Source organism: Mustela nigripes, chromosome 4 (genome assembly GCF_022355385.1).
Source record: "Mustela nigripes isolate SB6536 chromosome 4, MUSNIG.SB6536, whole genome shotgun sequence".
NCBI classification, from domain to species: Eukaryota; Metazoa; Chordata; class Mammalia; order Carnivora; family Mustelidae; genus Mustela; species Mustela nigripes.
This window is the reverse complement of record NC_081560.1, coordinates 165973112-165996359: the sequence shown is the minus strand read 5'-3', so window position 1 is coordinate 165996359 and position 23248 is coordinate 165973112. Positions and strand designations below refer to the sequence as shown.

The following is a 23248-nucleotide window of genomic DNA, read 5'->3' as shown; positions in this document are numbered from 1 at the left end:
TCAGGGGTAGCCATAAGTTAGGGAGGGGGCCGTGCCTTCTCCCTTTCCCATGAGAATCCTTTATTTGCCCCAACAGAGGGGTGGGCACGGGGTGTTAAATAAGAACTGGAATAGGCAGGGGTGCTGTACAGAGGGGCCTGGGGAGGGGCTGGTGGGTGGGCAGCAGTTCAGTGCACCTGAGGCTGGGGGTGCCCATGGCAGAGCCCTCCTGGTGGCTCAGGGGGTGAGCCCAGCTTCTCTGCCTCCTGCTCCACCGACTCGCTCCCGTATGCACTGTCCTCCTTCACCTCTGCTAGGCGAATGGGCACAGGGAAGGCGACGGGAAACGTTTAAGGTCTTAGGCCTCCCACCCTCCAGGCCCGGATCTGCGTTCCAGGTAGGACCCCTTTACCTGTGCTGGGCAGCTTGTCTCGGGCCTCAGGGCCCCTCAGCAGCCTCACTCCTTCCTCCAGGCCCATGTCAGACAGGGCGCCCAGCAGGCCTGCCAAGTCCCCACCAGCCAGCTGGGGAGAAGGAAGAGGCAGGAGATTGGAATGTAGGATCAGGAGCCCTGGGGCCAAGGGAGCCCCTGAGATCTGAGACAGGGGAAAGAAGCCAGGCTCGGAGCAGGGGATGGGGACCAGCTGACCTTGTAACTGCGCAGGAGGCTGCCGCTGGGTGAGGCGGTCTTCCGGTACGTGTCCACCAGACTGCGCAGCCCCAGCCGTTCTGCCAGTTCTGCCCAGCTGCCCTGGGCTCCTGGCCCATCTAGCAGATGCTCCAGGTTCTGTAAGGCTGTATCCTCAAGTGGTGGCTCTGGCCCTGATAGGGACACACATGCAGCTGTATCTGTTAGGCCCAGAGACAGGCCCAGGCAGACACCTTGCTCTCCAGGGAGTCTGACAGGTGAGGCAGTTGGTACCAGGGCAGTGCGTGGCAACAGGAAGGGAGCAAGGGAGCCCTGCTTTAGAGGTTCTAAAGAAGGACCTCCGTGAGCAGGGGCCTGCAGTCTGCCCCAGGGGAAGAGCTCTCACCTGCAGGGCTGGGCGGCGTGAGGGGGGGTGCCGTGGCATCCTGAGCAGCATTTAGCAGCAAGGTCTTCACCTAGGGAGACAGCCTCAGTTTGACAACCTTCCACCCCAGGCCTCAAGTCCGGGCACCAGCCATAAGCCCACCAGGTACCCCATTCCCTGGGGCCTCCTGTTCCAGGCTAGCCTCACCTTGGTGCTACGAGTGAGGTCAAGAGGTGTGTGGCCCCGGAAGCTGCCTCGGGTGTCTCTCTCAGGTCCCTCAGAATCTGAGTCGCTACCAGAGGTGGGGGGCGAAGGCAGTGGGCACAGGGGCTCTTCATTCTCTGCGAGGATATCAGCCCCTGGGGAGGAAGGTAGTTGTGAGGAGGGACAAGGGGAGCCCACATTGAGAACTGCAAAGGGGGGACTGGGAGGCACCTCTTTTCCTCCCCACCAGCCCTGTTCATGGGCTCCAAGGATGAGACTCACCAGCCTTCAGGAGGAGGCGGGTGAGGGTGGGGGATCCCAATCCAGCCGCCAGGTGTAGGGGTGTGTTTCCGGCAAAGGTGCGGGCATTCACGTTGGCACGGAGCTGTGGGATGCAAGGGAGTGGTTGATCCCAGCATCCACTGTCTGGTCTCCCCTTTCCCTGCATCTTCACCGTCCCTGGTTCTACAATCCTTGGCCCCGCCTCCTCACCAATCCTCAGTCCCACCTTGGTGACCAGATGTGTGACCAAGCCCAGCTCCTCCATCTCCGTGGCTAGATGTAGGGCTGTCCGGCCCCCCTGCCGTTCTGCAGCCTCTACTTCAGCCCCACTGTCGACCAAGAGATCCAGACACTCGGGGCTTCGGGCGTGGACTGCCAGGTGTATTGGGTACAGACCTAGGGACACAGACACTCAGCCCACGGCTGCGACCCCAACGTAGCCCCCTGAGCAGCTGACATCAACACCTCGCATTCACACCAGGCACTCACCATGCACCCTCCCTGGTCCACACCTTTGCCCCTGCCCAGCCTCCCCCCAGTCCAGAGGTGATGAACTCACCCTCAAAGTCCGGCATGTGCAACAGCTGGTGCATGGCGGGAACCCCGCTGTGCAGCAGGGTACGAAGCAGGTCGGGGGCACTGGCCCCCGCCCGCAGAGCCAGGTGCACCGCGGAGTCTCCATGCCGGTCCAGCAGGGCTGGGTCTGCGCCCACCTGCAGCAGGAAGCTCACCACCCTCGTCTGCCCGGTGATCACTGCCAGGTGCAGTGGCGTCTGGGGACGAGGTGGAATGAGCCAGGTCCACCCCCAGCCTCGGCCCCCCTGCCTTCCAACTCCTGCCCCCTCATCCTAGGTGCCCCTCACCTGGTGCAGGTGATTGGTGAGGTTGACAACACCGAGATGCCGGGCGTGGTAGATGACGTGGGCTATTTGCTCTATGACACTGGTCTGCCCATGGATGATGGCGAGGTGCAGTGGCCTGAGGAATGTGAGAGTGAGACTGCGGCTTAGAGAGCCCAGCCACTCAGCATCCTCTACCCTCAAAATCCCACTGCCTCCACGATCTGTCACTGGGGCTTGTGGAACTCAAACGTCTCCAGGGCCATCGCTGCACCCGAACTTAGTCCTTCTGCGCACCGTGATCAGTATGTCGGTACTATGGTGCTCTCTCAATAGCCAACAGAACTGAAGTGGGGATAGATCAAGTACCTTGAGCGCAGCTAGTACATAGCGAGGCCGGACTTGGAACCGGGTCCGTCCGACTCTACAGCCCTGGCTCCTTGCAACTTCCTTCCCCGTCCCGCACCCCACAACCTTCCTTCGCGCTCCAAGTCCCTGACGGGCCCTGGGAACCTGGGTCTGCCGCCCGCCCGGCCGCCCGCCCACCTACGTGTCTCCGTTCTCGTCCTGAGCCGTCAGCAGGTGGCGCTGTCCTGCCAGCAGGGCGCGCGCGTCCGCCGTGACGCCGTAGTCGAGCAGAGCTCGGGCGCTGCGCTGCGCCAGGCCGAACAGGCGCGCGTTGTACTCCCGGGCTGCGGGCGACAGGGGCGTCGGCACGGGCTCGGTCCCCACCCGCAGCGTCCCGACCGCCCGGATTCAAGAGGCTGTACCTCGCTGCAGCAGGTCCGGGGCCTGCGGTTCGCGGTGGGGGGTCAGGGGGGACGCGCTCGGCTCCGCTGCTTCCTCCCCGGCAGCCACGCGGGGTGCCTCGGCGGCCATCTGCGCCCCGCCCCCGCCTCCGGGGTAGCAGCCCATCGGGGCCGAGCCCGACGGGTAGGGGCTGTAGGCCAAGGAGGAGGGGAAAAAGCCGAGGCTGCCACCTGCGGATACAGGCCGGGCTGTGGGTAGGGGGCACCAGCCAGGACTCTCCCAGATTTCTAACCCCCCAACTTCTCTCCTTACCCATCCTCCCTCCTCCCTCCCCCTTCCCGCTACCAGCAGCCCCTCACCTCCTCCTCCAGCTCCTCCATAACCCCCAGCCGAGCCCCCAGAGCCTCCACCCATGTGGGAGCCACCCCCGAAGGGCTGCGAGAAGGTAGGCAAGGCTTTCCTCCGTTTCCGCTGCACCTCCTCCTTGTCTGGGGCCAGAGGGAAAACAGAGGTTAAAACCCCAACTTCTGCACCATGCTTCAACAGCTCTGTCCAGAGTTTGGTCCTGGCCCTCCCACCAAAAGCCCTCAGGGTGCTCCTAGGACCACCTCTTCCTGGGGCCTTCCCCACTCCTGACTTGACTCACGGGTCCCCTGATCTAGTTCCGGGACAGCCCAGCCCAGGGCTCCCCCCCACCCCTCAGCCCAGCTCCACCTTCCACCAGAGGGTAATAGGTGAACTGTTTGGAGTCGGACACATCCCCGCCCCGCTTGCGTTTCAGCTGCAGGAACACGGTTACAGGACGCTCAATCTTCATCTTGTGATAGGGGGGTGTCCGGAACACAATGGCATACTGGCAGGGGGTTGGAGGACATAAGGTGTTATTGAGGTCTTGGCCTAGTTCAGTGCCCTCCCCACCCCAGGCCCTGGCCCTGGCCCTAGGGTACCTGTTTATGAACATCTGTGGGAGAGAAATCCCCAAAGGCCTGCCATCCGTTCTCATCATCCTCGTAGAACCGAACTTCAATGTCATCTATAGGGAAAATTGAAGCTTGGCCATAGCTTCTAGTAGAATCTCCAGGGCCTTTTGTCCTAGAGCTGCCCTGGCTCCCCATCTTGATACGCAGTGGCCCTAGCTCCCAGCCTGGGCTCCAGCCTCACCTTTCTGCACCTTGTCACAAAGCAGGTAGACCTCATCTCCACCCCGCACAGAGCCAGCTGTCTTGTCCATTCGAGAAATCTTCAGGTTTGAGGCCCCAGGAGACTCTGTAGCGGTGGGATTTCAATTACTTGAGATGACATAATAGCCATGGCTCCATTTATGGAGCCAGGTGCTTTGTATTATTATTTGAACACCCACAAGAAATACAGGAATTGCTAGTATCTTCATTTAGCCAAGATGGAAGCCATACTTGGGAAATGACTTGCTCAAGATTCCTCAGCTCATATGTGGTGGGGCCAGTTCAAAGTTGGGCCCGTCTGACTCCACAGATTGAGACTGCCCCCATGCTCCCACTAGCACCTCGGCCTGGCAACCCAGATGATCAGGATACTCACTGCTGTCATGGATGGGCTGGGAAATAACAGGCTTCAGGGGCAGCGAGAAGGAGCCATCGCTGGCTCGAAGGAAGGCGGAAAAGCGCAGCCTCACAATGCTCAGGTCCATCACCTTCTTCAGCTCCTTGGCCTCCTGCTCCAGCTCCCGCCGCTCAGCCTCTGGGCAGTGGGCATGGTGGACATACACGTGATCCCTGCCCTCTTCCTCCTCTTCTACTCCTTCCACGGTCACCTCCCATGACCCCTCCTCCCTCCATACCAGTAAGGCCCTGGGGCCTGGAGCGGAGTCGCTGCCTCTGAAGTTTTTGTATCATGATCTCCATCATGTTCTTCTTGGTAACATGCAGAACGCCCAGGTTGTTAAATCTGGGTGGGGGAGGGGCAGTCGGAAGCTTTGCAGGCAGTTCTTTCCTCCTGAGGCACCCTCCCCGATGCCAGGGCTCAACTCAGCCCTACTTCCTCCAGGAAGCTTTCCCGGTTTTTACTTGGAGCCTTGGGTTCTGGGCCCAACCTCTCTCCCCTTGGTCAGATGCTAAGCTCACAGAAGTGGGCTTGGACCTAGGGCTGGCAGGCAACGAGGGGAGCACCTACTGGGCAGTCATGTCCTTGGGCCCCACAGACACGGCGCAGACCCCCAGCTCCGAGCATTGCTTGCCCACCAGGCTGTGGGCATGAGCACGAGGCGGGTCACTGTGTGTTACCAGGTCCACCTCAATCTTGGCTGGTCCCTCGTAGTTACAGATCTGGGAGGGGTGAGGGCTGTCAGTAATGCCCCTGAACACACCGTCCATTGGCCCACCCTCCATCACCACCTGGACTCACCTTGACTGTGGGATAAGTCTTCCGGCCCTTCTCACTGGAGGCACCTGGCAATCCTCCATGGGAGGGGCCTTCACAGCCATATCGAAATCGGAAGCCTCGCTGAATGTCCCGGGGCAGAATGACATTGTGAACAGGAGAGACCCCCCTTCCCCCCAAGCCAGCCACACTCCCAGCCAGCAGTGACCACAACAGTTGGCAGTATCTCCTGAACCACACCACCACTGGGCTTAGCAGCAGCCAACCATTCCAACCTGAAGTGGCCTCTGTGATCAGTGACCCTCCCATGGCCACCCAACTACCGCTACCCCACCTGTCCATAAAGCTGAAGTCACCCCACACCATCCCTCTGTTCACTCACCTGCTTAGGCTGTTCCACTATCACCAGGTAAGGACCATCAGCTGGGGACAGAGGGGCCTTGCTGAGCCAGGATTTCTGAGCCCATCCCCAAACCGGAGGACACATGCTCCTCCCTCCCCCACTCTAAGACAAGGAAACATAAGGAACTTACCTGTCTCTGGGGCTGGCTCCTTCGGCTCCACAATGGACGGGTCGAATTTGAAGTCATCATATTCGATCATGCCATCCAGAGCCTGGTTTGGAGACAGACCGCAGTCACAACAGATTCTGAGCCACCCCAGAGCCCTCCACTTCCCAGCCCTGAGTAACGGCTCCCTTCCCTCCTCAGGCCCATGAAAAAGCTCCTACTGGAAGAAGTTTGCAGACAGGCAGACAGACTGACCGGTGGGTTGAGATAATCAGAGAGCATTACAGGTGCAGGGGAGCAGAGGGGACTCCGACAGACGGGCAGACAGACAGACAGACGTGGGGGCAGCCGGCCGGCTTTACAGCCAGGAGGCGTGACTCACTGGGTCGTAGCAACTTTCCATGTCTCTGGACTAGGCCCGGCTCTGTCGGGTGGCTTCGGCCCGGTTCCGTTTCCCAGAGTTTCAGGCGCCCGCCTTGGGTGGGGGGTGGGGGGGGAGGGGCGGGGGGGGGGGGGGGGCGGGGCGGGGGGGGGGGGGGGCGGGAGGGCCCCAGATTTGGGGGAGGGTCTGATCTCTTCCAGCCACCCGTCCGGGTGTGGCAGGGGAGATCCGGTGGAGAGCGAGATCCGGAGCTGAGCTGGGCTGGGCCCGGGAAGCGGCAGGAAAGTTAGAACAGCTTAGGAAAGTCCCGAAAATACCAGGGGGAGGCGGGGCCGGAGGGGGCGGGCCTGGAAATGACGCCACTGGTCACGCCCCCGGGGCGGGAGGGGTGCGAGGTGGTAGCTGGGCTCTGAGGTCTTAGTAGCCTCTCTGCCGGCAGAGGGGCAACTAGACCCGGGGAAGCGCCCCTGCTGGTTGGGCCCCCTTCCACACATCCGGGCAGGCGCCGGGGACTGCAGGGTCTTTCAAACCTGGCGGACGCTTTCAGGCTAGGGCCAGGCCCGCCTCCCGCCCCCTTCCCCTCCCTGGAGCAACCTTGGGATTTTCTACCCCTAGGGAGGCCACGGCTGATTCACCCGGGGGCTTTTGGGGGGACATTCCTGCAGTAGGAAGGCCTCCTTTCCGAAGGCCTGTAGGCGGGGGCTCTTCCCAGTGGGGGGCCCCGGGGTTCTGACCCGAGAACGAACTCTGAGGCCGTGGGGCGGGGGAAAGAAGGGTGTCTCCTTCTTGGGATGGACTCTTCTGTTCCCGCTCCCCGAAACATCTCAACAGTCTTTGGATTCCAACACCGCCCCTGCTCCGGGGCGGTGTCCATGTCCCCTGCCCCAGTCCCATAGCTGTGTGTGTCTCTAGTGCGTGTTTCTGTCGCAGGTATAGTGTGTCGTCCCCTGTGCTTGCGTGAATGTTGTGTACGTGTGGTGTCAATATGCGTGTGCCGGTGAGCAAGGCTGTGCACAGGTGAGCGTCCTTCAACTTCTCAGCGTGGACGTATCTGAGCGTGTCTTGATATATAAGCACACAGGTGAGCATATCTGAGTTTGTGCGTGAAGGGTATGGGTCCAGGTACCTTGCACGGGTGAGCATGTTTGCGTGTACGTGTATGCTAGTCTGAGTACAGGAACAATGCTGTGCGACCGCTAGTATACGCGTAGGTGCACGTATGGTCCGGGTGTTTTTTTGTTGTTTGGGTTTTTTAGTACAAGGACGTCGATGGGTATCCGTGTGTCTTGTTACTGTGCGTCGTGTGTGTGTGTGTGTGTGTGTGTGTGTGTGCGCGCGCGCGCGCGCGTGCATAGCCGCTCTCCAGCCCTGGAAGTCGGTCAGTTAAGGGCCCTCCTCCCGCCCTTCCCCGTGTCCCGGCCACTCAAGAGTCTGGGCCCGGCCACTCACCGCGGCGGCGGCTCCGGTTCCGGCTTCGCTCCCGGCCCGACCCACCTCGGAGGGGTCCCGACACTGCTCCACTGCCACCAGGGCTCCAGCCGGGAAAGCCCCTTTTCCACCCCCGGGAGGGGGGAATTCCCGTGACGTTTCCGTGCGTCACGCCCTGTAACCTTTTTCACTGGCTGAAAGTTTAACTCCGGACTCGTGCAGCCAATCCGGAGCGACTCGGGCGCCCCCGGTGGAGGGGAACTATTATCTCCCGCAGGAGAGCGGGGAGGTAGGATGACGGTCAGCTAAAGCTTGAACTCTAGCAGAGGGACCTGCCCGAGGCTGGATTCGCTGACCGAGCGCCATCCCCGCGCCAAGGGCCCCTGCTCCGGTCTCTGACACCCACCCTGCCTACCCCAGACAGCTGACAGTCCCTGCTACTAGTCGGCTTATGCCGCGCCTAACGCTTGGCCACTTCTGAAGCCGGGGAACCCCAGGGGGAAGCTGGCTGGCCCCAGCCGTCGAGTCTCCAGCCCCGAGCGGGGCCCCGCTGCCGGGAAGAGTTGGGGGAAGAGGAAGGAAGTTGATCTTGCAGTCTGTTCCGGGGCGCCATCTGGTGGCCTCTCTGGAGCCGCAGGGAGACTCCAAAAATCCTCTCCTGTCTCCTTACTCAGCGTCTCCTGGAAGAGACCACCTGAACCTGAAACTTATTCTATAAATGGCAGGTCACAGGCGGCCAGACTTCCAGACCTGAGCTTCGGAGCTCTGCGCCAGGGAAGGTAAAAGAGGTGTTCATCGGAGAGACTCAGGTCTTGCTCATCCATCACAGAGATCTGGAACATTGGGATTGAAAATGCATCCCAAACCTCAACGGTTCGAACTTCCTCCAGTGTAGAAAGTTGCATTTTACATAGCTCCCAACTCCGCTTGAACACTTTCAGTGGCAGCAAGATCAGTACAGGATTTCATAAAGTACTGACTCTGAGGCTGAAGATCTGTGATAAGTAAAGTTTCTTTTTAGGAGATGCCATGAGCAATCTCCACTCTTGGAGTCGTTCTCCCTTAGGCTCATGGTAGAACACAGGCTTTTGTTTCAGATTTTTCCAAGAAACTTGCCCCTGACCACCACCACCTCCCCCCCCCCCCCCATTTTAAAGATTTTTTAATTTATTCCTTCGAAAGAGAGAGTGTGAGTGAGACCTTGATCAAGGGGGGAGAGTCAGAGGGAGAGGGACAAACAGACTCCCTGCTGAGCAGGGAGAGGGATGCTGCGGGGCTGATCCCAGGACCCCAGGATCATGACCTGAGCCAAAGTAAACGCTCAACCCACTGAGCCACCCAGAGGCCTCACCTCTGATCTTGATAATGGAATTACACTCCTGCATAGTTCTGCATAAAAAGTAGACTGTTACAGCCCTTGATATGAGCTATTTCCTGTTACTTCCCCCTCCTCTTCATCTTACAAATGGGAGGTAGCGGGTACTGTGTTAAGGTACTAATAGTATAAGTTCTTATTTTCCTCCCAACAGCACTTGGAGGTAAATATTACCTTTCCTGATGATGAAATTATGGCTCAGAGAGGCAAAGTAGTGACCAAATACAGCTAGAAAGGGACAGAATGAGAGTTCAAAATACCCAGTCTATTAATTCTAGAATGAAGCACTTCCTTAAACTGATATAAAACAAAGCAGGTCTTTCCATTCCACCGTGAGCCTCAAGTGATTATCATGATACCACCAAAAATTTTGCTGAACTCTAGGGATATTGCCTACTACATTCCCCTGGTAAATCAGATCCTTAAACCATCCCCCCTTTTTAAAAAAAGATTTTATTTACTTATCAGAGATCACAAGTAGGCAGAGAGAGAGAGGGGAAGCAGGCTTCCTGCTGAGCAGAGAGCCCAATGTGGGGCTCAATCCCAGGACCCTGGGATCATGACCTAAGCTGAAGGCAGAGGCTTTAACCCACTGAGCCACCCAGGCACCCCAGATCCTTAACCCTTAAATCAAAATGAAATGAGGTTAGTTTGGTATACTCCAACTTAGTGAGCCTGTGTTGGTTGCCGATGATTACAACTGTGCTTTCAAAGCACTCATAAACTACCAGCTGGAATTGGCATGAATTCTTCCAGTTGTAGTCTCTACAACTACCTCTATAAGAGCCCCTAGAGGCTGAGCTATTTTTAGATAGAAGATTCTGAGCTGTAATTTATTGGAAGATTTTTAAGGAAGAAAAACTCTATTATAGAAAATCTCAAACATAGGGCACCTGGATAGCTCCGTTGGTTAAGTGTCTGCCTTGGCTCAGGTCGTGATCCAGGGGTCCTGGAATCGAGTCCTGCACTGGGTCCCTGTTCATTGGGGAGTCTGCTTCTCCCTCTCCCCATCTCCCTGTTTGTGCTCTCTCTTTTTCAAATAAATAAAGCCAGCCCTTAACAAATTTCAAACATATAGAATAGTATGATGAACCCCTGTGTATTCATCAGTCAGCTCCAACAATTCCCAACGTTGGGCCTGGAGATTTTAACTGATTCAAAGTAGTTTATTGTCAGTTGCTATAGCCTCATCTAACTGGGATTAAGGAATCTCTTCATTGCTTATTCCACTAGTTTCCAGCCTAATGACTACCTATTCCTGTACCTAGCTCTAGCACTACACTTGGCCCAAAGAAGAGGCACCATAAATTCACTCCATTCATTCACCAATAGTAAGGGCATACTCTAGAGCACAATGTCTTCGCTTATAGATAAAAATCAAATGGATGGTCAGTTGGTGATAAGTGCTAGCAGAAAAATTAAGTAGGCAAGGAGGTAGTAATAAGGGTTTCCTTGGTAGTAGTGGAGGGAAGACTTCTCTGATGAGGTAACATTTGAACAGTGACTTGAAAAAAATGAGGGAGGGAGTGATGTGGATACCTGAGGGAAACGCATTCTGGGAGCAGGGACTAGCAGTGTAAAAGTTTCAGTACAAATGTGTTCGGTATATTTGAGGAAGAGCAAGAAGCTTAGGTAGGTGGGATAAAGTAATAACTTTGAACTCTGTTCTGAATGAGGTGTAAAGCCTTTGGAGGGGGCTGCTGGGTGGCTCAGTAGGTTGGGCATCTGCCTTTAGCTCACGTCATGATCCCGGGGTCCGGGGATCGAGCTCCACGTCGGGCTCCCTGCTCAGCGTGGAGTCTGCTTTTCCCTCTTTTGCTCTGTCAAATAAATAAAATTTTTCAAAAAAAAAAAATAAAATAAAGCCTCTGGAGGGTTTTGAGCAGTGGGGTGAAAAGGAGATGATATATATTTTTTAGACTTAATTTATGTATTGGAGAGAGAGAGAGCGAGAGAGAGTACGGAGAGGAACAGAGGGAGAGGGACAAACAGATTCTACACTGGGCATGGAGCCCCAGGTGGGGTCCGATCCCATGACACGGAGATCATGACCTGAGCTGAAAACAAGAATCAGGCACCCAACCAACTGAGCCATCCAGGCGTCCCAATATGACATGTTTTAAAAAGATACACTTTACTCTGTGGAGAGTAGAGAGAGTATATGGCTGAAACGAAGGATGGAGACCAGTGGTCCAACAGATGGTGGCTTAGACTTGGGTGATCATGAGTGAGGATGAGAGGTAGTCACATTGCAAACAGATTTGAATGATAAAAATGACAAGACTTGCTGAGGAACCGGATGTAGAAGATGAGGTGGGGTTGGGGAAGGTTTGGCATGAGAACCTGTAAGAATGAAGTCCTTTAGTGACATGGGGCACAGTGGGGGAGCAGATTTGTACAGGGGACATCGGTAATTTTTCCTTTAAGTTTGTTGTATTTGAGAGCCTATGAGGCCTGCAAGTGGAGATGATGAGGGGTAGTGGACAAAAAGTGGGTGGTATTTAAAGTCTTGACAGTAGACAACATCACCCAGCAATTGAGTGTGGAGAAGGAAGTTGAGGACCAAGTGTTGAGCCGGGGTTGCTCTGAACTTCACAGGCTACAGAGATGAGAAACGAGGAGGAGCCAACCAAGGAAATTTAAAAGGCTGAGCCAGTGAAGTAGAAGAGAACCAAGGAAAACAAGTGTTTCAGCAGCCAAGGGAAGACTATTTCAAGGAGGGGGTACTTGAACTAAAGTTCTTTTTCCTAGGGGGCACCTGGGTGGCTCAGTTGGTTAAGCATCTGCCTTTGGCTCAGGTCTTGATCCCAGGGTCCCGGGATCGAGCCCCGCATCAGCTCTCTGCTTCCCAGGGAGTCTGCTTCTCCCTCTTCCTCTGCTGTTCCCCCTGCTCGTGGCTCATTCTCTCTCTCAAATAGATTTTTTTAAAAAAGATTTTATTTATTTATTTGAGAGAGAGACAGTGAGAGAGAACATGAGAGGCAAGAAGGTCAGAGGGAGAAGCAGACTCCCCATGGAGCTGGGAGCCCGAAGCGGGAGTCGATGCCGGGATTCCAGGACCGTGACCTAAGCCGAAGGCAGTTGCTCAACCAACTGAGCCACCCAGGCACCCTCAAATAGATATTTTTATTTTTTATTTATTTTTTAAAGATTTTTTTCTTTATTTATCTGACAGAGATCACAAGTAGGCAGAGAGGCAGGCAGAGAGAGAGGAGGAAGCAGGTTCCCTGCAAAGCAGAAAGCCCGATGTGGGGCTCGATCCCAGGACCCTGGGATTATGACCCGAGCCGAAGGCAGAGGCTTAACCCACTGAGCCACCCAGGTGCCCCTCAAATAGATATTTTTAAAAGAAGTTCTTTTTCCTCAGTTGAAGCCCAGCGGCTGAGTGGTTCTTGCTTACTCATGGCCACTTACCTCTCAAGCAGTGAACCCTGAACAAAAGTAAATATCTGAGGGTTCAAAAACCCCCACTTTTTGTTCTTCTTACCATTTGGGGAGGAGGCAGGGGGACGTGTGTTTCCCTTGTAGCTAATTCTGTAATTCATCCTTCCTGTATTATCATGTGCTTAGAAAATTCATTTATTCTTGGTTGTGCATCTCTTTCCAGTTTTCTAGTGAACTCTTATTTCCCTAGGTAATAAATAACATGTCCCTTCAGAGGCTCAATGTTTTACTTTTTTAAAAAGATTTTATTTATTTGAGAGTGAGTTAAAGATATCACAAAGGGAGAGGGAGAAGCTGACTCCCTGCTGAGCAGAGAGCCTGACGTGGAGCTCAGTCCCACCACACCAAGATCATGACCTGAGCCAAAGGCAGACACCTGACTGAGCCACCCAGATGCCCCTCAACCTTTTATTTCTTAAGAGCTATGGAGGGGTGCCTGGGTGGCTCAGTGGGTTAAAGCCTCTGCCTTCGGCTCAGGTCATGATCCCAGAGTCCTGGGATCCAGCCCCGCATCGGGCTCTCTGCTCTGCCGGGACCCTGCTTCCTCCTGTCTCTACCTGCCTCTGCCTGCTTGTGATTTCTGTCTGTCAAATAAATAAATAAAATCTTAAAAAAAAAAAAGAGCTATGGAAAATGTATGTAGCTTTGAAGGATTTCCATACCCCCCACCCCCACCATCACTCTTGAATTGAGAAAGTATCATAGTGAAGACCATGAGGTTTAGAGTGAGGCAGACCTGGGACTTGGCCTCTCTGAACCCATTGCCTCGCTCGTAGGAGTAAACACATCTACAGTTGTGGGCAACGCACTTACTGTTGACACATAGGTGCTCCAACAATGCCCTTCTCCACGTTTGGCCTTCAGTCTGTAGCTTTCCTCTAGACTTCTTGAAATCTGCTACACCCTGGAGTTCTTATATAGGAGACATCATCGAGACCAACATTTCTCTCTGGATTACACTGTTACTTTCCTACAAGCTTTTTTTTTTTTTTTTTTTTTTTTTTTTGTCACTTCCACATCACCAAGCCCTTCTGTGTTGGTTAGAATTGGGGCCTGAATATTAGTTTCTTTTGTAGCTTTCTTTGCCTTCTCACGGATAACACTGTCCATAACACAAGTCATGTATGTGTCAGCTGATCTTTCTGAACAGAATGAGACTTCCGACAAGTGTTTTTTGCAACCTAGTGGGGAGAGGCTCCGTTTGTAATCAGTCCAGCTGCTTTCCACTATTTGCACACTGAGGGGCACAGACTTGTGATATTCTTTTGTTCATGGGATGACCTTCAAATTCCTTTGCAGTATCCAACATTATTTCCCCCACAGGGGGACACAGGGAAGCTTCTAAAGGCAGCGCTTGTGGAGCTCAAATGGGAGAACAGAGACATCTTAGCTGAAGCTGATGGCCCTAGTGTCTACCTTACCGAAGACCCAGGCCTCTCAGCATTCACACAAGAAAGTACAGATCAGGAGGGCAGCCATACTCCTAATTTTCCTAGACACGGGGTCAGGCAAGGCTTCTGGTTAGTGCCGAAACCTGGCATGGTCTGAACTCCCCGGGTAGAAGTAAGGGAAGAGGGAAAAACTAGTGTAGGAGATGCCACGTCGTTATTTTTCCACACCAGAATGTTACTATTTCCAAGGAACTTTTTCCTACACATGGGGAAGGCACTTCCTGAGGTCTCGACTCCCAGCAACATCCAGGCAGTTGTGCTGAGCAAAGGGAAGCTCTAGCTCCTGATGGATCATATAGCAAGCTGGGCCCAAATGGAGAGGGTGGGTGCCCCAAAGTCTCCATGGGAGAAGCTAGCTGTTAGTACGACAGGTGTGGTACCGCTCCCTGGCCTCCCCCTGGAGAGGGAAGGGACCACTGCAGAGGAGGAAGCCGAGACATGTAGATGCTTCACCTGGGAAAGCATCACACAGAGCACCCTGCCTCCCACCCACCGTGCCTCAGCCTACAGAAAGCCACACTACCTGGCCCCCACTCTCCCACCTGTCTTACCCAGACACAAAGCAGAGGGATGGGGAAGGTTCCCCAATCATGCTTCAGTAAATGAGATGGGTAGAGACTGTAGTTGTGGACAAAATTGTCCCTCCTCAATCTAGGGCCAAAACAAATGCCCTGGGCCCAGAAACACACAATTGTTACTGTGGGCAAGACGGCTTCCTTCCTAAGCCCTCCAGGCTCCCCTCCCCTTTGTGCTCCTGGACTGTGGGGCACATCTGAGGGAATACTTCTGAATAACTAAAGCTCCATTCTGGTTCACCTTTTCATTGACTCTGACCCCAGTTTAACTCTGGTTCACCTTCCCTTTGGCTTTGATCCCAGTTTAGACTGTCTCAGGTGTCATATTTGGAGCAGTTAGGGAAGAGGACAATACCCAAACCCCAGGCATATCCCTGGTGACAAGAGTGCACTGCTATGGTGGTGGGGCACCAGCACTGGTGAAGGAATCCTCACTGGCGTCTGGCTGGCAGCTGGCCTGGGGCGACCTGGGCCAGACTGTTGGTAGGCTCAGCCTCACTTCTGTTCATGCAAGGGCCAAGATCTGGGTATCTCAATAACATGGTGTCCATAAGCTCAAGAAGGAAACCAGAGGGTAAGGCAATGACATTGGTACTAAGACATTTATTACATCATAAAAAGTCCATTGTTGTTCTGTTTATCCATATGTACATGTTCCTGTGGGTGGTCCCTCTGTCCAGCCCACCTGCCAACCCTCCATGGTGCCAATCAACTTTCCAAACTGACTAATTAATAAAAGAGGAAGAACGGGAGGAGGTGGCCCAGCGCTGATGGGAGTGGAGATGGGAGAGGGACACAAAGTGCAGAGTGGTTGGCTTGGCTCTCAGTGCCTGACCACGGGCAGGAAGGGCATGAGGACGGGCACTACAGGGTTGGCACAGAGATGCCTTCTCAGGGCTGCCAGATTGCACGTGATACCTGAATGTGTTCTCAGGTTAGACCCCCAGGAATGGAGAGCTGAGGAAGAAGGTTCCTTAGCCTGATTGTGGGTCCTAGGAGAGGGGCTATAAAACTTTTCTTTTTCAGGTTCCCTCCAAGTAGCAGTGAGAGCAGCTCAGGCTGGGCCTGAAAAGTTTGTGCCCTGGGGACAGCTGGAAGGGTGGCTGAGGACAGTCTGGTAGGAAGGACTGGTCCTGATCTCTGAGGGGCCTGCCTTAGTTGACCTCGGAGGTGGGCATGGGGTCTGTGGGGCGGGGTGTGGCCAGGAGGGGCACTGGTGAGGTGGCCTCAATGAGAGCAGGGTTGAGGATGATGGGCAGGGCCATGGGGGGTACGCCCACCTGCAGCGGGGAGGCCAAGGGCTGCAGGATCAGTGGGGGCTGAGCCAGCGGAGGAGGCCCATCTGGAGTAGGACTCAGTCTGCTGGGGGTAGATACCACTGGTGATCCAGGGGAGCTGCTGTTGGCCGGACGAGGGCTCTCAGGCTTCTCAAAGTCTACAGGGAGAGCAAGGGGCTGGTCAGACTCCTTCACAGCCCGCAGCTGGTTTACCTAACCTCTGCTTCTCCCCATTCCTGTGAACAAAATGACCCCTGACAGGCTAAGTAGTTGGGAATATGCCTTTGAAACTCATTCAATATCCAGTTTTCTTTTATCTACCTTCTACCTCCTTTGCTGTACCTTCAGTCAGCTAAGTTCTGATCTGATCTTTACTAGAATCCCCAAAGGGCAAACTCTGCATATTTATTCCAATTTCCTGATCCAGCCTTCTCCTTCCAAGCCCGAAAATCTCGAGCAGGTAGCTCATCACCACTTACTTGGTCCTGCTACCTCCCACAGGAAGAGCAGGCTACAGAAATACTCTGGGTCCCTCCTTCCCCTGGCTCACAGCCCATGCTCAGCAGTAATCCCAAACTACCGTGGGCCTTGTCTTAGGCTTCCTACTTTCTGCTCAACACCCAGAAGGCTAACTCAAAAGGACTCACCACAGGCCCCTAGCTCGGAAGGCATCTCTGGGGGAGGTGGATGGCCAGGTGTCCTTGTGTCCCCAGCAGCAGGAGTCATGTGGGCTGAGGCCAGAGGTTTTTGGGCATGCGGCTCCATGGGCATGGGGTCTGGGGAAGGCAGAACAACCAGATGGCAGCTCTTAGTGTTTTCTTTCAAGCACAGCCCTGGCTACCCACCAGTCTTGCCGCTGATAAGAGTACAGAGAACTAATTATTAGCTCCAGACTCTATAATGAGGACTCTTTTGACAAAGCTGAACTAAGCCCCCTACCCTGGATGACAGTCTGCTTGAAGAGCTCGTCTCGTAGGTGGGGCAGAAAACAGTCAATGCGCTCCCAGGTAATCTCCCAGAGGGCTGAGGGGCTGCCTCCTCGGGCGTCAGCATTGTGGAAAATCTCTGCTGTGTCCATCACCAGAAGCATGTTCTTCAGAGACTCAGGGATGGCCTCTGACTGTGGTGACAGTAGGACCATGTAAAGAGGGCATTGCGGGGGATATGGTAAGGAGGAGGCAGCCCCCAAGAGGAAAACAGCATGGTGTCTCCTGCAGGTGGGAGAGGAAGCAGGCAGTGGGAGCTGGGTTGAGGTAGAACATACCAGTAAGTCACTGGAGCCTGCGTGCATATACTTGTCCATGAAGTCCAGAATGGTCAGCCAGAGCGCCGCAAAAGTAGAGAGTGACAGCAGTGGAGACAGGTGCTGCAGGAAGACCTAAGGCCCGCCAGCCCCTTTTAATGAAGGGTTGGATCTATCTACATCCCTCTGTAAGGCTGGGAGGCAAGCCTGCCCTGTCTTGCATGGGAATTCTAAATCAGAGATTCCTCTGAATGCCAGTATCCTCCCAGGTCCCTGGGTCCTGATGAGTCTCCATAGCCGAGGGTCCCGAGCCCCCACATTGCATTTCTAGGGCCCAGCCGAAGCCCTGGCTTTCCTCCTTGCATAAAGGCAGGTGTGGGGAGAGTGGTTGGGGAGGGCGGTGAGCAGTACCTTAGACAGCAGTGTGGAAGCCCTCATCCGAGTCTCCTCCATCCCGCCCACATCTGCAGGGCTGATATTCTCTAAGAGCTTGGTCAGCAGAGGAAACAGCACCTGGTAGGTAAAGAGCCAACGTGTCCCTAACAGGTCAGTTGGCAGCCTTACTCCAAGAAAGCCAGGGGCTGGGATGGATAAGCACAGAGCAGAAGGAAAGGCAGGATGCAGACCGAGGACTGACATTAGGGGCTTTTCAGGTTGCCCAGTTCTCCCTGTCCTAAGGATATGAGCTTTAAGACTAGAGGAAAGTCCCACCTTGTTAAAACAGGACTCCCACTCCAGGGCATCTAGCTTTTGCAGATCATGTACCAGCAGGGCTCGCTGCAGATAGGTCAGTGCCTGCATCCGCACCTGGCGCCGGGCATCACAGCACAGGCAGGCGATGCCTGAGAGTGAGAAGAGGCTCAGGATCCTTCAGGCATCCTGGTCCTGGTACTCCCCAAGTTCCAGCTCCGCCTCAGCCCCTGCCCTGCCTGCTCCCCTGAGGTTTACCCTGCAGTAACGGGCACCAGCAGTGGGCCCAGAGGGTGCGTGAATCCGCTTCGATCTTCCGGCCACCTGTCTCTAGGTGGCGCTGCTCCTCTGCCCAAGAGCTGTAGATGGAGGCCGCTCGAGTGTGCAGGGTGTGCATCAGGTCTAACAACTGGAGTCACAGGAGGGGCAGGGTATGAGATGGGGTAAGGTCTGGGTGATGCCCCTCTCAACAATGTCCCTTACTGAGTCCTCAAAGGAGTCCCTAGTCCCAGTCACACCAGTCATACCATACTCCACCCCTCACCCTTCTTTTCTCCTCAACTTCATGAGCTGGTTGTCCTCTGCCAGCCAGTGTTTCCCAAAGTTGGGTATTACAGTGGAGGAGATGTCAGAAGTATGTGGAATGAGTGTTTAACAACAATGAGTTACATGGTGAAAAAGGTACTTTCTTCTTAATTCTCTCTCATACCTCCTGATGACAGATAAAGCCTCACCTTGTTAATTTCATTTTAAAACCAGAAAGCAAAGCTCAGGCTCAGAGGCTGTGGTGGGCAATAGTGTCCAGTTAACCTCAGTAATTTTTTGTTTTCATCATTTTTCTTTTTTTTTTTTTTTTAAAGATTTTTATTTATTTGTTAGAGAGAGAGATACAGAGCGCAAGCACAGGCAGACAGAGTGGCAGGCTAGAGGCAGAGGGAGAAGCAGGCGCCCTGCCAAGCAAGGAGCCCGATGTGGGACTCGATCCCAGGACGCTGGGATCATGACCTGAGCCGAAGGCAGCCGCTTAACCAACTGAGCCACCCAGGCGTCCCTGTTTTCATCATTTTTCTAAGGTTATTCTATTTAAGGCAATTAGTTCTCCATTTATTTAGTGATATAAAGTCTGCTTGTAAAATAAATTTTATGTGCCTTGAACAGACAAAGAATAATTCTGGAAGGATAGACAAGAAACTAGTGGCAACGTCTACCTCTGGGGAGGGTAACTTAGCAGCTGGGGTCAGGAATGGAACAGGACTTACTTTTATCCGTTTACCCTTTTGTACTTCTGTACGTTGCACCACGTACATGTATTACTTATTCAAAACATAAACCTCGAATATTAAGCAGAGATTTACAGTGGTTTTGGATGGGGAACAATTTGGAAGTGGTGGCTGAGGGCCTGGGTTGGAAAACATAGGCCCTTCCTCAGAGCCCTGGCTGTCCCTGGCCCTGCCCACAATCCCAACATCAGGGGCGGCGAGAGGAGAGGAAGTAAAGGATGCCATACTTACGTCCTGACTGACCTGTAAAGACACCGTGTGGTAGCTGGCAGGCACACCTTCATCCTCATCATCGTCACTGTGCCCACCCCGAGTGGCATGCTGGCTGGAGGTTCGAGGCCGTCGAAGCACTGAGCCTTCCTTGGATTTCTTCTTGAAGCGGTTTCCTTTGTTATCATACTTGTGACTCTTGCCACGTTTCTCCTGGGACTTGCACCCTGAGCAAAGCCAGACCCAGGTCACATTTCTATATCCATGGACACAGATGGCCTACCTTTTCCTCCCTTTCCCCCATATATTCACATGGCTACCCCCCAGCTGCCCCTTCACTGGGTAACCCACCGCCATTCAGACTGGCCTCCACAAAGATGCGGAGAGTCTTGACGCAGAGCTCAAAGTTGTCAGGTGTAATGTGGGCAGCATCACGCACGATGAAGGACAGAGATTCTACACATTTAAGCAGGGACTTAGTGTCGTGTGGCCCGAGGTCCAGCCCCACTGTTAGGCTGTACTGATTGACCAGGGGTGAAGGGCCTAGTCGGCTGGGCCCAGGACCTGGCTTGGAGTTATCGATGTCATCCTTCCCCACCTGTAAAGTACACAGAGTTGCTGGGAACCCAGGCTTGAGCCTGATCTTCCCTCAGATGCCCTCTGGAGGACCAGGAATCTTTCCCCCAGGCCAAGGAGGGAAGACTCACCCATTGCCCATATGCTCACTCACCACTAACCAGCCGCTGTTTACCACATCAGCATCTGTCGCTGATCGGTGGATCTTGCCAGGCCTGCAATGGTCAGCATAGACCTCTGAATCAGAAGTGTATCCTCGGTCCAGGCTCACATCATTCTGATGGTAGGATGGGAGTTCGCTGTCTGATTGGGCCCCTAAGTCAGCAGGGAGAAGGGCAGAGTCAGGGTGGAAATGGCTACACTGGGATGAAGGATGATTTTAGTTCTAAGAAGTAGGTGCTCAAGCCTGGCCTCTCCTCTCTCTTGGTCCAGCTTAGTTTCTCCGTCCTGTCACCAAGGGGCTGAAGGACAGTCTGGACAGATTGTCTCTTGACCAAATGGGGCAACAGGCTAATTTGGGCTCCTGATGGCATCTAGTAGCAGCTGTCCGGGCATGGGGTTGGTGGTGAGGACATAGTTTCCGAGAAAATAGTCCTTAGGACAGTAGGAAGCCTAGTGTCATAGACATCTCTGTTGCCTACTAGCCTTCATGCTGTTTAACCCATGAGTGCTGGGGAAATGTCAGTGGATATAGGAAGCTCTGGAAGCAGATGGTGGCAGTCAAGAGTGTTCAATCTGCTAATAAAAAAACCTCTATTTTGTTTTCTTGCCTCAACCTCTGGGGCCATAACTGTTTATCCACTAATGAGGGTCTCCCTGGGAAACGGCTTACCAGCATCAGGTCCATCAGCCCTGGCTGTGGCTTGCAGGGCAGCTGGTGGCTTTACACCTGAGCCAATACATTCCAGCAGTGTGAAGAGGGTGGCCCAGTCATCACCTGAGTGGATGTTGGCTGCGTTGGTCTTAAGAAGTTCATGGAGCCCATAGGCTACCTGGTGACTGACTCGGGACAGCACGCTGGGCTTCATTAGCAGCAAAATGCGCAGGGAGAGCAGCACCTGGGTGTGTGGGTGGGGAGCAGTAAGTGAGCACACAGCTTCTTGTCTAGACCCCTTCCTTACCAGTTTCCTTAGGTCAGTGAGGATGGTTTGGTTAGAACCCACCTAAGAGTACTGCTGCTGGTCTTTTCTTCAGGTTGGTTTTTTTTTTAAGATTTTTTTTTTTCCCCAAGAGACAGTGAGCGAGCGAGCGCCCATGAGTTGGGGGAGGGACAGAGGGAGAAGCTGGCTCCCTGCTGAGCAGGGAGCCCAATGCAGGACTCAATCCCAGAATCCTGGGATCATAACCTGAGTCGAAGGCAGACCCTTAACCGAGTCATCCAGGCGCCCCTTCTTCAGTTTTTTTTTTATTTTTTTATTTATTTTTATTTATTTATTTATTTTTTTTTTTTAAAGATTTTATTTATTTATTTGACAGAGACAGATCACAAGTAGGCAGAGAGGCAGGCAGAGAGAGAGAGAGGAGGAAGCAGGCTCCCTGCTGAGCAGAGAGCCCGATGCGGGACTCGATCCCAGGACCCTGAGATCATGACCTGAGCCGAAGGCAGCGGCTTAACCCACTGAGCCACCCAGGCGCCCCAGTTTTTTTTTTAATTAAAATTTTTATTGAGCTATAGATTCATATGTAGTTGTAAAAAATAATACAATAAAATATAAGTAATATAGAGGTTCAACTCTTCATTTTGGCTCAGGTCATTATCTCATGGTTGTGGGGCTCAATCTATGACCATTCATGAATAGGTTTTTATGAGAAGGTAAGCTTTAATATCTCTGAGATAAATGCCCAAGAGTACGACTGCTGAATTGTGTGAGTAACTGCATGTTTAGTTCTATTAAGAAACTGCTAACAGAGGAGCTGTACCATTTTACATTCTCACTCAACATTTCATTTCACTGAAGCAAATGTAAATGATATTGTGTTGTTGGTTTCCTTTTCTATACGTTTACTATTAGTATCCAGAAATGTCATCCTTGCCAATGTTTGGTATTAGCACTATTTTTTACTTTAGTCATTCTGACAGGTAGTTAGTGATATCTCATCATGATTTCAATTTCCTTTCCCTGCTGGCTAATGATGCTGAACATCACTAAAATATTTTCATGTGCTTATTTGCCATCTGTGTATCTTCTTCAGTGAAATGTCTGTTCATTTCTTTTGCCCATTTTCTAATTGGATTGTTTTCTTACTGTTGTATTTTGAGTTCTTTTATATTTTACGTATTAGTTTTTTTCAGATGTGTAGTTTGCAAAGATATGCTCCTTATCTTTTCATCCTTTTCACATGACCTTCCAAAGAATACAAGTTTTTTTTTTTTTTTTTAAAGATTTACTTATTTGAGAGAGAGAGAGTGCGTGCATGTATGCATGAGCCAGGAGAAGGGCAGAGGGAGAGTGAGAGGGAGAGAATCTCAAGTAGATTCCCCATGGAGCACAATGGAGGGCTCAATCCCAAGACCCTGAGATCATGACCGGAGCCAACACCGAGAGTTGGATGCTTAACTGACTGAGCCAGCCAGGCACCCCTAAAGTATAAGTTCTTAAAATTGATGAAGTTCAATTTACCAATTTTTCCTTTTATGGACTGCACTTTTGGTGTCAAGCCTAAGAATTCTTTTCCTAGCTCCTGAACATATTCTCCTAGCTTTCTTCCTAAAGGTTTCATAATTCTACATTTTACATTTAAATCTATGATTCATTTTGAGAGACACCTATATGGCGCAGTCAGTTAAGTGTCCAACTCTTGATTTTGGCTCAGGTCATGATCTCAGGGAGATTCAGCCCTGTGTCAGGCTCCCTGCTGAGCAGGGAGTCTGCTTGAGCGTCTCTCTCTCTCCATCTTCCTCTGTCCCTCCCCCATGATCACAATCTCTCTCAAATAAATAAATAAATATTAAAAAAAAAAAAAGATCTAAACAGATAGAGGGTTGCTGGGGGCAAGGGAGTAGGGAGAGGGTGGCTGGGTTATAGACACTAGGAAGGGTATGTGCTATGGTTAGTGCTGTGAAATGTGTAAGCCTGATGATTCACAGACCTGTACCACTGGAGCAATACATTTTATGTTAATAAAAATAACTTAAAAATTAATTTATGGGGTGCCTGGGTGGCTCAGTGGGTTAAGCCGCTGCCTTCGGCTCAGGTCATGATCTCAGGGTCCTGGGATTGAGTCCCGCATCGAGCTCTCTGCTCAGCAGGGAGCCTGCTTCCCTCTCTCTCTCTCTGCCTGCCTCTCCGCCTACTTGTGATCTCTCTCTGTCAAATAAATAAAATCTTTAAAAAAGAATTAATTTGGGCGCCTGGGTGGCTCAGTGGGTTAAGCCGCTGCCTTCG

General features: G+C 53.0%; 2 protein-coding genes across 11 annotated transcripts in view; both read right to left on the bottom strand.

Moving 5' to 3' along the window:
* Positions 1–7: 7 nt before the first annotated feature.
* On the bottom strand, positions 8–7871 carry NFKB2 (nuclear factor kappa B subunit 2). Its single transcript, XM_059398444.1, has 23 exons — positions 7763–7871; positions 6314–6406; positions 5956–6037; positions 5805–5845; positions 5447–5545; positions 5216–5367; positions 4884–4990; positions 4625–4783; positions 4229–4333; positions 4015–4100; positions 3782–3920; positions 3427–3555; positions 3088–3297; positions 2868–3009; positions 2342–2456; positions 2038–2251; positions 1705–1874; positions 1479–1581; positions 1200–1351; positions 1014–1083; positions 629–801; positions 392–503; positions 8–289 (listed from the first exon to the last, which is right to left on the bottom strand). The coding sequence occupies exons 2-23, from the start codon at positions 6332–6334 to the stop codon at positions 168–170; spliced, it is 2703 nt and encodes a 900-aa protein (XP_059254427.1). The 5' UTR covers positions 6335–6406; positions 7763–7871; the 3' UTR covers positions 8–167.
* A 7303-nt stretch (positions 7872–15174) lies between these two features.
* GBF1 (golgi brefeldin A resistant guanine nucleotide exchange factor 1) overlaps positions 15175–23248 on the bottom strand; it is a 122718-nt gene continuing 114644 nt past the window's right edge. For 6 of the 10 annotated variants that reach the window (XM_059398427.1, XM_059398428.1, XM_059398431.1 and 3 more), the window contains 11 exons: positions 20695–20920; positions 20017–20177; positions 19638–19884; positions 19308–19513; positions 18055–18205; positions 17818–17948; positions 17518–17619; positions 17128–17241; positions 16803–16983; positions 16511–16639; positions 15175–16021 (listed from right to left, as the gene is read on the bottom strand). In XM_059398427.1, coding sequence (XP_059254410.1) covers positions 15741–16021; positions 16511–16639; positions 16803–16983; positions 17128–17241; positions 17518–17619; positions 17818–17948; positions 18055–18205; positions 19308–19513; positions 19638–19884; positions 20017–20177; positions 20695–20920 — 1929 coding nt within the window. In that variant the 3' untranslated portion in view covers positions 15175–15740. The remainder of the gene's footprint in view (positions 16022–16510; positions 16640–16802; positions 16984–17127; positions 17242–17517; positions 17620–17817; positions 17949–18054; positions 18206–19307; positions 19514–19637; positions 19885–20016; positions 20178–20694; positions 20921–23248) is intronic. The other 4 variants (XM_059398429.1, XM_059398430.1, XM_059398436.1 and 1 more) reach the window with 1 other exon arrangement.